The following is a 14,652-nucleotide window of genomic DNA, read 5'->3' as shown; positions in this document are numbered from 1 at the left end:
GTGTGTGTGTGTGTGTGTGTGTGTGTGTGTGTGTGTGTGTGTGTGTGTGTGTGTGTGTGTGTGTGTGTGTGTAGTCTTAAATATGGAGAGAAGTATCTAATGATGACTAATTATTTCACACTGGCAAATTACAGCATTTGTAGTCAGTGACTATCTCCCCCCTGTACATACTAAATTAAGATCAACGTAGGACATTAAAGGAAATCGCTGTTCCATGTGCAGGGTTACTCCCAGTCACTGATTCATATAATCCTTGTTACAAGACGAGTTGAATTACGGAAGAAATCAATCGTTTGTTCTTTTTTACTCAGCAGAACTGTTCTGCGGCTGTTACATAATCTGGGAACTGGCCATTCAATTAATCATCATAGTTATGGCTGCTGTAGTGCTACGTTTGTTAGATCTGATCTTTTCCAAGAAGGGGCTGAGATAGGTGTGCTGGTGTAGTGTGAGATCTAAAATCTCCTCTCTTTTTTTTTCTGGTGTTATCATCTCAGTCATATAAATAGAAGGACCCAGTTTGAGAACCCAGTCCTGGAAGCTAAGAGGAGACTCCAGCAGCAGCAGATGCAAAGCCAGGGCCTGTCCTCACTGCCCCTTCCCACCATCTACAGAGGTAAGAACGGCCTTTGGCTGAATGGGAAATTATTAGTAGGGTATATATATCCATTTATTAATTACTTGTGTATTAAGAGATTAATATTGCACTATAATTAAGGAACATTTATAAAGATATCTGTTAAAAAACTCCATTCTGTGTTTATTATTGTGCTTCAGAAAGGCTCTCAGGAGCTTTAATGATAAAAGCAGATGCAGGAAAATTCTCTTAATACCTTCAATTACACATGCAAATGCTGGGAAGGTGCTTTAATGAATGTGATTCATTCTAATTGTCAAACTAATGATAAACAACATGAAATAAAATAAATTCAGTATTTGAGCCCTAATTCTTCTAGGTCCACTTGCGTGTTAATTTTTGGAGTCCTTTGCAGGTGTTGTTCAAAGCATCTTTAACAACAAAGTTTTGGGGTTGAGTTTTTAAGTTGATTCTGTTAATGCAATCCCAGACCATGTTCAGATCAGAGCTCTGTGAAAGCCAGATCCCCTCTTAGAGCACCCCTTGGAGACTGGAGCAGACTTTTCAGGCAATATATAAAGCTAATATATAAACAGTAATTTATCTAATCAGAACAATCTTTGTGTAAATGTAAATATAACTGACAATGACAGGCTTAAAACACCTGTCAGTAAGTGAAAATTCATGTGTGCTGGACACAAAATACATAAAACCCAGGGTCTGAAAAGGGGCGACTCCTTCTGGTTGCATAACCAGTCTAATTTTTAAAAGTCTATAAGGAATTGACCATACTTTTAATTTAATTTATGAACTCGGTAAAGAATTTTTTTGATGAGTTTATAGTCTCGATGGATATATTTAAGTCTTGTTAAAAACAATGTGGAGTTTAATTTGTGAATTATCCTCCCAAATAGATAAATACAGATAATAATAAAGCAGATTATGTTTTAGTATACACTGACCTTAAGACTGATCTTATGTATCACATCCTGTATCAGAAAACAAAGATGTTAATTTCCCAGATATGAATTTCTAGGCTTGAAAATGAAGCAGGGTGGCAACGTAACAAGGTGTTAAGCCCCTCATCCTTGAATATTATGTCCAACAGTGCTGCAATCACTAACACTTTCAAACAACATAAAATTATTTGAATAGATGTAGCAAACTATTTACGCACTGATGCAATTTTATATAGCCATGGCCTTAGAGATACACACAAGGTCATATAATCAGGAAAGCCGCATGTACGAGTAAAAAGCTGTTTGAAAGAAAAAGTAAGAAAAAACATGCATGTTACCAAAAAATAATGTTAATTTTTTTCCCCAAAGGCTTTACTCATAAAGATTATTTTTATAGTGATTGACGGTAGGATATATCAGTCAGTTCACACCTATGCCTCATTAAAACAGTGGGTGGAATGCATTTTGGTCAGACTAATAATACTTATTGCCATATAAACAGACGTCTTCCAAAGAGAACATGTGGGTTTCAGGGTGATTCACTGTTTTGTTTAATGACTGGTTACCTGATTCTGCTCTCTATCAGTTTGTTACAGTAGGATGTGTACTGCTAGAAAAAACTGTCTGGATCCGAGAAGTGGAGGTTTGTTTCTGTAGTAATGTTGTTAGTCGCGACTCTGAGTGAAGAGCCTGTTTCTTTTGTTCAGTCCAGTGAGGCTCTTTTTCCTCCTCTCTACCCACTTCTGCCTCCTCCTTCCTTCTCCTCCTTCTTTTCCCTTCAAACTTTGACACCAGTGGAGGATGCCAGCCCCTGTGCCACCCTCCCCAGATCCCCCCACGTCCAGGTCGGCCCGGTGCCCGAGCGCTGCCATAGCCTCAGCGACCTCTCCCGCTCGCCAGCTCTGGGTTGCAGGACTGCTTCGTATACCAAATCCTCCTCCGCCGATGTCTCCCCGCTCCGGCGTGTTCTGACTCGGCGGATGAATATGTGCCCCAATCACAGGCAGAAACAGCAGCCCCTTCACACATCCGCCTGCGCTGTAGTGCTAGAGCAGCCAGTCTGTAGCCCCTACTCCCTGTGGCACTTTGTCAGTAAGTAGGCCAAGAAAGATGCACAGGAGGCTGACTCTTCGCTTGTTTGACGCAATGTAAGCATGGTAACTGGCAGGCAAGCTTGTTCCCTTGAGGTAGTTTTTGTGCAGTGACCATGCCCTGTCACCTGCCCTATCACCTGGGAAGAGCAGGTACAGAGGAGCATCGCTTAGTCTGGGCCAGTGACTGCTTACAAAGGATGCAAAGTTGCACGCTAGCCATGTCTCTTTTCCGAGTCAAAAAGATGAGGGACTTGGTTAAGTGTGACTAAGCTTGTTGGCAGAGATCCTCTCATTCCGACTCCAGGCGCTCCTCCATCAGAAAATTTCCCAGCTCTTCCTCCTTCAGAAATCTCCCAGTTCTTCCCTAACCTCCCTGAGCATCTTCTCCTGGAACTGATCCCTGATTGGCAGCATGGCATTTGCTGAATTTTGCTGCTTTCTTTGCAAATTTGGGATGGAACTGAAGAAACTGCACCACTGTGGCTGTCTGCACCTCTTCTGCCCACTGTGTCCCAGCATGGGAGGCGAGGACGGAATGTCAGTTTAGTGTATTTTAGGTGTGCCAAGAGGGACTTGGATTGCATTGGTGCCCTGCACGGGAGGCAAAACGTTTGACCCACACCTGCATCTTTCAACACCGCCTTTGTCCGAGTGTGCTGTTTTGCTACTGTGGTCATACCCTTCCAGTTTTCCTGTGGCTACACCCGTATCTTATTGAATAAGCTTTGCCCTTGCCCCCCACCCTGTGAGCGCAGCCCCTGCACCAGCTTTTAGGGCCTTTTAGTGATTGCAATAAAACTTATAGGGAAAGACATTTTATTTAATTTTCTTGTTTTTATCCTTTTGTAGAGAAGCCGCTGTTCACGCGGGACCCCACCCAGCTGAAAGGCAGTTTCTTGTCCACATCACTCCAAAAGAGCAACATGGGTTTTGGCTTCACTATCATTGGAGGGGATGAGCCCGATGAATTCCTCCAGGTCAAAAGCGTTATCCCCGATGGGCCCGCCGCAGCAGATGCAAAGATGGCTACAGGTAAGCTTCAGGCGTGACTGACACACAAACTGAGAGAGAGGCTATTTTCACTGAATCACTTTTCTTTACCTGTAGCTAACCAGGAGCTCTCTTGAGGCAGTGTTAAGTACGTAATCTATAGCCGTATTCACACACAGACACCAAACAATGATCTCTGCTCAGTAAACTAGAAGCTGAAGGTCACGTAGATAAGTTATCCTTGCAAATTTAAAATAATGGCATTTCTCATGGCTGGCATGCATTTGCACACGATCGCGCTCACAGATTGTTGCAGAGAAGAGCAATTATATGTGGCCTTTCTGCTTGCAGTATCTATTCTATATATCAGCATGCAGTGAAAGAAATGAGGTCAGCCTTTCTTTCAGAGTGCAGCCTAAACAAAGTCAAATAAAAGCTCATTAAAGCAGCACACAGTATAGTATCTATTTCACAGCAGTACTTACCTGAGCTCCCCTTGAGTTTTTTTTTGTTGTATAGAACTTTGTGCTTGTAGTGATATTTCAAAGGGAACGCAGCTAATTGCATGCCAGCTTCAAAAACCTGACATTATGAATGATACAGAATTATACTGCCAGTAAAAGGAGCTCTACCCCAGTCGGCTGCAGTTTTTGCTTCTTGCATGTCAGTGCCGTCCTTTCATATTCTTCCACTTATTTGATTCAGGGTCACAAGACACGCTGAAGCCCATCCCAGCTGTCACAGGGCGAGAGGCAGGGTATGCCACAGATAGGTCACCAGGCTAATGCAGGGCTAGCAGAGAGGGACATACAACCATTCAAACTCACATTCACACCTGATGCTTTATATCCATTTACACTGTTTTGGTTTGAGTTTTATAGATAGAGATATGTATGCATGTCATTAAATATAATATTATGACCCGGTTATTCGGGCAGCGCAGTGGTTAGCATTGCTCCCCCTGAGTTAGACTTCACCATCTGGCCGAGGCTTTCTGTGTGGAGTTTGCATGTTCTGCCCATGTTTGCGTGAGTTCTCTCCAGGTACTCTGGCTTCCTCCCAAAGAGATGCAGTTAGTGGGGTTTGGCTAATTTGTGATTATAAATTTCCCTTAGCTGTGAATGTGAGTGCAAATGGATACTGTCTGGTGGACACCACTACCCGCCCTGTGGTAGCTGGGATAGGCTAGAGCCCCACTCACAAGGACCCTGATAAGGACAAGTGGAAGAGAAGGGATGGACCCAGTTACTCAACAAAAAAAACAAAACACAAACGTGCGTATCTTTTAAGAAAGGGCAGTTTTACTTCTAGAACTAATCAAATGCAAAAATAAAACAACCTGCTCCTCCCGTTCAGCACATGAAAATCCACATCCTCAAAAAAGTGTTCACCTGAAGACAGAGGACAAGTGGAGCAATGGCAGTGTTCAAGTTCACACAAGCCCTCTCCTTTAAGTTACAAAATAAATAAATAGAAAACTGCATGGTTCACAACAAACCACTAATCCAGTTGACTTTCCATTAGATCCACATCCCCTACAGACTTCCAAATAGGGTCCCCAAATCTTTTCAGACATCCTCTGTTTGTCCTTCAGTGTTTATGTTATTCATTCAAGTCTAAAGCTATTGTATTTTAAAAAAGAAACTGAGGTTTAATAATTGTGTTGTAATTCTGTTTTCTGGATCCAAGCCAAGTGTTTGGGGGGGGTTGTTGTATTTTGTATTATTTACTTTTTTCCAGAATAACTTGGGTACTTTTACTCGAAACCATCCAAGTACGTCTTCCTCCACTTCTTCACGCAGAAATATGTGGAGCTTCCTCTTCAAGAGTAAATGGCACTGGGTCCACACTCAAACACACTTACAAGTATTATCCATTTGCATATATTCTTGGCTGGTGCAGCTTGCCAGGCTTGCATTGTCTTAGCTCTCTGTGTGGACATATGCACATGCCCGTGCACCAACTGCAGTTTTGTTCTTTCATTAATCATGAAAGGGACTTTATAAGCCCCACAACGTTGGGCTGTGGCCACAGGGGGGTCGCACTGCAGCACACTTACACACACGCACACACACACAGAGGCAAACCATCTGTACTGAAAGGTCAAGGGACTAGAAGTAGCCAGCTTGTCATGCTCTCAGTATGCAGTGATGTGTCTGTCTCTATACTCTGCAGCAAATGCAGAGCTTATAGTGGTGATTTATCACACATAAAGCAAGCTGGTCAAGGTGTTTCCTCTGTAGTAATGCTCCTCTCCAAAACACCAATGTTTTAACAGATTTCTGCAGAACACTAGCTCATAATTGTTCTGTTTTCTTTCTTTCTTTCTTTCTTTTGTTTTTACAAATGTGTTGGTGCAGCAGCCCAGAATAGATCCCTTGGTGACTAATAAAGCTTGTCCTGATAGTTCTACATATAAAGCATTTGGGTTTTGTGTCTTCTCGTCCAATCCTCCTGCTTTGTTTTACAATTCCCATTTCTTTTTTATGTATTCTTTCCCCCAAAATAACTAAAATATCCTTCCCACTTCTCTACTACTGTATCACACATCTTTTCTTCACCACTTCCTCTCGTCAGCTCATATCCTTCTGTACTCCCCCACCCGTTCCCCCAACTTTGCCTCCACAGACTTTGTGTCCTACTTCTTCAGGAACAGTGCTAGCTTGCTAACTCAGAGCTTACACGGAGGAAGCCCAGGCCGGCAGAGGTGTGAAATTCCCAATTTCAGATAACTGATTCCTGCCGGTTTTTCCCTATGACACCTCCTGGCTATCTCTATCTACTGTGTGATTGTGCAGCTACAAAAACATATGCATGATAGTTACATATATTATATTTATATATCTATATATATTACCTATAAGACCAAATGTACTCTAGATCATTTTTTCCATTAAATTGCTTGATGTGTAGGGAAAATAATTCTTTTTAGCAATAATTGTTTTTTAATGTAAAAAAAAGCTAAGAGGCTTGGTTTGAATGTAGGAGGCAGAAAGTGTTTAACGTGAAATGAAATGGGTCTGTAGGTGGAGGACAGTCAACCCTTGTTTTACAGTGTGTGGCCTATTTGGATAAGGCTGCCATATTTGCTTAGATGTTTTTTATTTAAGAAAAAGAAGGTTTATGAAAAACACGAGTCAAAGACGGCAATGAAAAAAAAACTTAACTAACTACTAAAGCAAGTTTCAAAAGGTTTAGCAACCTGTTGGCCAAAATCCTGCCCATACAGTGATAGATCATTAGATACACCTTGCTAGTACCAGGTTGGACCCCCCTTTTTGCCTTCAGAGCTGCATTAGTTCTTTGTGGCATTCATCAAGAGATTTTGGATCGTGTTGACAGGATAGTGTCATACAATTGCTGCAGATTTTTCAGCTGCACATCGAGATGAGAATATCCTGTTCCACCACTTCCCAAAGGTGCTCTATTGGATTGAGACTGTGGAGGAAATTGGGCTCATCAACCTGAAACCTTTTTGTTCATTTGTATAATTTTGGTGAGTCCTTAGGAATAATAGCCTCGCTTCCCTGTTTTCAGCTGATAGGAGAGGCACCTGATGTGGTCTTCTGCTGATGTATCCCATCTGCCTGTTTATGACCTGTTATATGTTCAGGGATGCTCTTTTGCTTACCTTGGTTGTAACAAGTGGATCCCAGCTGATCAGCGATTTCTAAGCTTGTTTGAATTTCAGTGGGTCATCTTGACCATGTTTGCATGACTAAATGCCCTGTTCTTGAGTTGTTGCATTGTGATTGGTTGATTAGATATGTGAATTAATGAGCAGTTAACCATTTGTACCTTTATTATCATTAAAGGCATTCAGTCAAAATGGCCATAGTGCGCTTAGAATCACGTGTCACCTTACACAGTACAAAAATTATAACTTTAAGCTTACAGTTAGGCTTTTCTCATGTCAAGAAATCATATTTCTCTCTTGCAGTTTCATCCTGATTTTGTGTTATATCTGTTTACAATTAATTTCAATGCATTCTTGCACGAAAAAGTAAGAAAAAAGGGAAAGTACACTACCTCCATAAGATGTTTGATTTCTTTTTATTTGTTTCATCTTGTTTTGTTTGTTTTTAACATTTAGCCTGACGCACACAGACACTCAGACGACCACAGTCGGTACCACGGCCCCCCCTGCTGAGAGTCTTAACTGCTCTGTTATCGTGGCCTCATCTTCTCAGCAGGGCCACAGAGAACTCTCGTTATGTTGACAGACTCTTGAGCACACCATTAGATGGAGATGAATATGTCATAACGAATGTGCAAGGATGGGACAATGAAGATGAAGCAGGTGGGAGCGTGGGCCTTGGTCCCACTGAGCGTGGTGTGTACAGATAAGGTCAATGTGATGTGGACTGTTTAAGGGACCTGCAGGAGCTTTTGTAATGGACCGAGAGAACGAGGGCAGTTTTAATTAGTGTGGGCTGCTGTCTGAGCTCTCATTCTTGATGATTCAATTTTTTCCACTCTCGTGCTCGTGGCCATGTTTGTTTATTTGTCCTTGTTTCACCGAAATGGCAAAAATACATCATTTTCTTTGGATCCCCGTGAATAATTTGTTTTATCTCCTGATATTTTGACACTTTTCCCATGGATTTAATTTGTTCTGCTCATGCTGATGGAAAATTGCTCTTTTAGTAAAATGACAGTAGGCTGTTGATGTGTTTAATTAAATAGCAAAAAAGAACAAAAATGAGTTTTGCTCCCTAAAAATGTTAAGTAAATAAATGTTCTTGTCTTTCATTTTTACTGAATGGACATTCCTCTTCTGGGATATAGCTATTCAGTAATAACATTTACCGAATAATAATTGAAATTAAATATACGGAGGTTAAGTTGTGACAGAATATTTGGTTTCAAAGGTTCATTGGTTTCAGACGGATTTACACAGTGCAACTGCTTCTCATTTCACATTTCCTTTTGCAAAGTTGTACTTATTTCAATACAGTAGCTAGCTGTTTTTGTTTTTGTTAGCTTCTTTTAAAACTGAAGCTTTGCATCTTGGCTTTTTTTGTCTCATAAACAGTACATAAACATAATTTATATCTTTATACCAACAATATACCAGTTTTCTGTTTGTCTGTGTGTGTGCAAAACATGGCACATATCTTAAGCTGCTAAAGGCTCTTATCTATATCAGATATTATAATGTAATCATGTTACCTGGCAACCACCAAGCAATGAGCTAAAATGACAATTTTTTAAAAATTATTTATTTATGTACCGACAACACCTTATGGATGCAAACTGAGGTTTTAATTTCTCAACAGTAACATTTGATTTATATTCACAAAAGCTTATTTGTACAGAATGTATGGTAACATCATCATGTTGCCTAGCAACCACCTAGCTATGAGCTAAAATGACCTTTTTTTTCTTTTTTTTTCTTTTTTTACTTATGCACGTGCAACACTTTATCACCTTATAAAAACACAAACAGGCCAATCAAGGTGTAGCATGGGCTTTTGCTTCAGTAGTAGAAAAAATACATGCGGTACTTTTGGTTTTTCCGTTATTTCCCAAGGGGTCACCACAGTGGGTGGATATACATATTTGATTTGGCATAGATTTTACCCCACATGCCCTTCTGATACATCCCTCCTAATTATCCGGGCCTGGGATGGGCAGTTGGAGTACACAGGCTGTGTCTGTTTCCCCACTCAGTGTCAAACTATGCTAACCGCTACTCCATGAAGCCACAAGTAGTTGATGAGTAGATCAAATAAAGCAGGTAAAAATTATTTGTAGAGCTATTTTTGCTTTGTTATCATGCCAGCCGTATCGACCTATGATTAGTGCTCACCTGTGCTTTGCGTAACTGTTTTTCTGAGTATATGAGAGTGTGCACTCTCTGTTTTTGAGAATCATTGAGTGTTTTTCATCATTTTAAAGTATAATGAGCCAAAAAGGTTTGGGGACACAGATTCAGAGTAACAGGGGAACTATTGGAGGAGTTGATGAGTCGCTCTTATGCAATTTGTAATAAACAAAATTAATGTCACTTCTATATGGAGATAGGGAAGGCGGTAGAATTTGGCACACATGTGTCAAGTTGAAATCCATCTTTTAGGAATAAAGATTCCTGGTAAAACATGTGATTATATCACAGTTCCTACCCGCCTGTGTCTGTTGATGGTTTATCTGCGTTTCATCTCTGGTTATAAAGAATGAGATACATGTGCGGTTTGAGGGCGCCATGAGGTCACAGCACCATCATTTGTTTTCTGCCAGTGTGCTCAACTATTGATTCTGACACTGATGCTCAAGGCAAATGTCGGCTACGTTTACCCAGATTAATTAAAAAGTCCCTCACGTCACATTGCCCAGAGGTGTGAGCTGGCTCTGTCAATACCAGCAGAGCGTTTAAACTCGAAAAGCTTTTGAGACACCGTTTACAAAGATAGACAGCGTTTCGGTGATATTTTAACTTCCACGTGTGCTGTCACTCAGAGGGGTTAGCTGCTCGGTTGCAGTTCCACAGCCAATCCAGAAAATCAATAAAAAAATTGCCTTGTTTTTGTAAAAATAAATGAATAAATAAAAGTGTAATTGAACCATCTATTAGTGCTGTTCACGTTTTATGAGAATTGGGCAGGGTGGTTAGCAAGGTGAGAGCCAATCACTAAAGCACATGCTTTGCTTATTAATCACAAAAGATCGCTGTTTTTTAACGCCTTCTCTTTACAATGCACACTGACAGTGTCACCCTGCCCTTTCTCCAAAGAGCGTGACAATTATGCCTGCAATTAGAATGTAATTGTTTTCATTATCAACCCAGGTAATGCTGTTTGTCAGACTTTAATGTGGATTGTGCTTCTTAGTCCCACTTGCCCAGAGTTTTGAAAAAGCTGCATGGTTCCTCCACAGTGGAGCAGAAAACACTGTATTTAGTAATCTGGTTGAGAAAAAGATAAGCCTGGATGTTAAGAGCTTTTGTGTGGGAACATTTAATTGTTGGCTTGGTTTTTATCTACAGTGCAGTACACTGCAGCAAGCAAATAAAACCACTTGGGACCATAAAAGACAAACATTTTAGCCACTTGTCATATGCACTATTTTATACTTAAAAGGCAGCTGAGACATTATCGGTGGTAATGTTTATCTGTAGAAATGGTTTATAGCTGCAAGCCATCTGAGGAGAGACAGCGCAGATGTAGCGTACAGCTGAGAATGTGAATAGCTGTGGAGAGATGAAGTCTTGATATTAAATCCAGGCCAGCTGCTCTTCCGCATATTTGATATTCTACATAATGATTTCTGGAGTGACACCGTGGTGGGGTCTGTGTAGAGCGTGCCTGCTTGATTCTAAACTTCCTCTCACAGTAAAGGATATCAGGTAATGCTAAACTGGCTCTAGGAGTAAATTGTCTGGTTACCTGTCCATCCAGGGTGTAGCCTTCCTTTCTCTTTTTTACAGCTGGGATAGGCTCAAGCCCTTCCGTGATGATTGCTTTTCCCATATGTATATTATTATCCCACAATATTTCACTATTATAGCTGTCATTTTTCCTGCTTATAGTGATTTTCTCCACTATGGTAAGCTGTTTCTGTTCTCTTAAATCACCACTGCCTTTGTAGAAGTGTGACAGATTGTTAGCATTGTTAGGACAGTCTATAGTCCCTGTACATTGGCTACAATCAGCTGAATTCAGTACCAGCCAGGGTCCATCAGCTGATGGGTCTGCTGATACTCTTCTGCACATGATATTGATAAATCTATTTTAAACTGCTTATGCTGCCATTGAATGAGAGGAAGCAGTGATTGGAGACTGTGGCGTGATGAAAGTTATTATGATCGTATGCAATGAACTTGCAGTCTTGTTGCCTTTGGTTGCTTTAAAGATGGGCACCAGTTCTACAACCACTCACACTCAGCTGACATCCTCAGGGCAACTTTGGTGCATGGAGGTGGTGATAAAATGAAAATAAGATACGAGTCTCTCTGTTATCGGTTTGTGATTGAATGGGTTCAAATTGGCAATTACATGCAATTTGTTTGCAATAATGCAGTGAGTAACTGTGATAGATGGGCAAATATCACAAATCTGTTGCCATCTACATCTACAGAGGTTAACCAGAAAATGACATTGATTGCATTCAAAGTCTGCACAAAACCTGATTTGAAACAAAAGTTACTTCGCCAAGGGTAGTTGTTGCAGGACTGCGAATTACCTGCAAAATGACACAGGCGCTTAGCAACAATGCTTTTACAGAAATATTACCAGAATGCAAACAGTTGGCAGCCAGTCGAGTCCCCTCTACCAAAGAGACACAGATGAACTGGGCTCATTGATGTAGTCTACACTCGGATTGATCTGCATTTATAAATTAGACACTTGTTATTTGCAAACTTTTGCCAGTCTTTCTGAGAGTGCTTGCTGTCAGCCTGAGTTGGAGCGCAATTGTATGGAAATAGGTTGCCTTCAATTGCCATCACATTGCAACTGAAGGCAGTTGCTCAGCTGTTTGCCACAACTGCTTGCCAAATGTGAAAAAAATCCAGTGCAATCAGCAGGCAGCCACCAATTTATCCTATTTGAAAAGAGATTGCATCCTTTCTTTACTCTGGTGTGACTGAGCCATTAGCCCATATACAGTTGCTGGTACCCCTGCAAACTACCTCCACCCCAACACCTGCTTTTTCCTGCTGTTTCTGTTATGTCATAATCAGTACATCACGTTTGATGTCACTGACGCCTGTTCTGTGCTGGGGGTCTTTTATTGCTCTGCAGTGAGACAACTAGGACCCAGAACACTGCTGTCAAATTTCTGCAGACTGAATAAGTCTTCTTTTAAATGAAGTGGTTTTAACTGAAATTCCATTGACCAAGGTTATGATGAAGAGCTGTATTTTTAAATTTGAATTTTAATATTTAATATTTTTTCTTTGTGATTTCTTTTTCTTTCTTTTTTTTAAGAAAAGCACTTAATACTTTGAAGCCACTCTTTAACTTTGCCCAATTAGATTTATGGCAATTTGGTTCAGTTCAGGGTCATTTTGTTTTAATTGTAATTTCATGTGCCATTAAAGTACAATATAAAATTAAAAAGAGCCTGAACGTGGCTTCTGTTTATTACAATTCTTGAGATTAATCGCCTTTAGCCACCCACGTCTGTGCCCATTATTTCTAATGTTCCAGCTCCATTATGCCTAACCACTATATTTTTGTCCATGCTTTTTCTCTGCAGGTGATGTTATTGTCTACATCAACGATGTGTGCGTCCTGGGTACCACCCATGCTGATGTGGTGAAACTCTTCCAGTCTGTACCTATTGGCCAAAGCGTGACTCTCGTATTATGTCGCGGTTATCCTTTGCCGTATGAGCCAGAGGAAGCTGCCAACACCAACAACAACACCACCACCATCATCTCCCCACTGGGCATCATGGAGCAGCGGCCCATTATGGTGAACGGCAGGACGGGCTACGATAACTACCTAGATTATCTCACTCGCACCGCACGCTTTGTTACAGACCCCAGTCAGGACCCGGTCAGCGCCCAGCAGCAGCTGCTCACTGGTCACCCAGCGGACACCCACTTAGATGGCTCGCTTCCTCCCACCACGGGTACTACGCCACCAGACAGCGTCTCTATGGCATCATCGGGCGCGACCCAGGGAGAGCTACTAACCCTGACCATGGTGAAGGGCGTGGATGGGTTTGGCTTCACGATTGCAGACAGCGCCACAGGTCAGCGTGTTAAACAAGTCCTGGAGCCTCAGGGCTGCCCGGGCCTGTGCGAGGGCGACTTAATTGTGGAGATTAACAAGCAGCCCGTGCAGGGATTCGGTCACACACAGGTGGTGGAGCTGCTCAAGGAGTGCCCTGTGGGAGCTGAGACCTGCCTCTTGGTTCAGAGAGGTGGAACAGGTGAGAAGGTGTTAAAGGTGGTGTTGCTGGCTTTGGAGAAGAGCTTGAATCTCTGTCCTTCTTCCTGTCTGCTTGTTCATTTCTGTCGTCTTTTGCTGGTGTGTTTGCATGTGCGGTTTAGTCCAGTGACAGCAGAAATCTGTGCTACAGTCCCTCAGTGCACAGCAATGACTTACTGATCTTCAGCTGCTCTCAGATGTCCTGCTAAGTCCGCTTTACTGTTCGCTGTTCCTTGCTCCTCATTGACAGCAGATTCCACTCCAGCTATACTAGGGGTCCCCTTGTATAGTCTGATTGCGTCTGAAAGCGTAAGCTTTTTCTGTGTTATTTTCAAGCCCACTTTCTGATTTTCTTTTTCTTTTCTTTTTTTCATTTTCACATGTATAGTGAATTTTACCTTTTCTACAAGATCCAAATAAAAGCCCGCAAATCAAAGCATGTCAAAACTGGCACAGTTTTTCCTTGAAACACTGGTAAATGGCTCTGAAGTGCTTTCAACTCTGTGTTTTTCAGAATGGGAGGCCCTCTCACACTCTCTGACAATCATAATTATGCACTGCACTTTGTCATGAGTCACACACAGGGCTGTTATTTGCCGAATCTACGTGTAGCTGAGTGTGTGTGCGGACTGATGGAGGACATTGAGTGTTAAGTGTGTACAAACGTTCGTATTCTTCTAGAAGGCCAGAAACCTTTATATTGCTGTCTTTTAATGGCAATGTCTATGAGAGAGTTGCTGTCTTGTCTTTGGGAAATATACATATGACTCAAATGACAGAGCATAAGTTGTGTGTAAGCTTCCTGTGATCTGCCTACAAACTGAGATTGCCTTCTTATTGAATTGTGGCGGCGGTGCATCTGTCAGCGATGACTCAGCCGAAGCACCGACGTTGAAGATTAAAACGTTAGAGAGTTTAATTAAATCTAGAAACGGCAACAGTGGCTCTTCATCAACCAAGCAGATAGGATCTGTCTCTGGAACCTTATTGTTAAATGTTGTTAAATGACTCCTCTCTTTGCGTTTACCTGTCCTTGATTTATCTTGGCATCCTCTAAGTGATGATGCATGAACTTTAGCACGCTCTCATTTGCAGAGCGAGCTGGAATCGGAGCCAACTCGTTTGGAAAACTGACACTGCTGTTTCTTTTTGTG

General features: G+C 41.6%; 1 protein-coding gene across 9 annotated transcripts in view; it reads left to right on the top strand.

Moving 5' to 3' along the window:
* The window catches only part of magi2a (membrane associated guanylate kinase, WW and PDZ domain containing 2a), a 257,702-nt gene that overhangs the window by 203,044 nt on the left and 40,006 nt on the right, over positions 1-14,652 (top strand). For 6 of the 9 annotated variants that reach the window (XM_013912846.1, XM_005740819.2, XM_013912845.1 and 3 more), the window contains exons 8-11: positions 498-616; positions 2,332-2,628; positions 3,480-3,662; positions 12,819-13,499. In XM_013912846.1, the coding sequence (XP_013768300.1) occupies positions 498-616; positions 2,332-2,628; positions 3,480-3,662; positions 12,819-13,499 (1,280 nt within the window). The remainder of the gene's footprint in view (positions 1-497; positions 617-2,331; positions 2,629-3,479; positions 3,663-12,818; positions 13,500-14,652) is intronic. The other 3 variants (XM_005740820.2, XM_013912847.1, XM_013912850.1) reach the window with 1 other exon arrangement.

Source organism: Pundamilia nyererei, unplaced genomic scaffold (genome assembly GCF_000239375.1).
Source record: "Pundamilia nyererei isolate P.nyererei 1_Seehausen unplaced genomic scaffold, PunNye1.0 scaffold00104, whole genome shotgun sequence".
In the NCBI taxonomy this organism is placed as follows: Eukaryota; Metazoa; Chordata; class Actinopteri; order Cichliformes; family Cichlidae; genus Pundamilia; species Pundamilia nyererei.
Note: the sequence above shows the minus strand (reverse complement) of the source record. Positions and strands in the feature narration are given on the sequence as shown.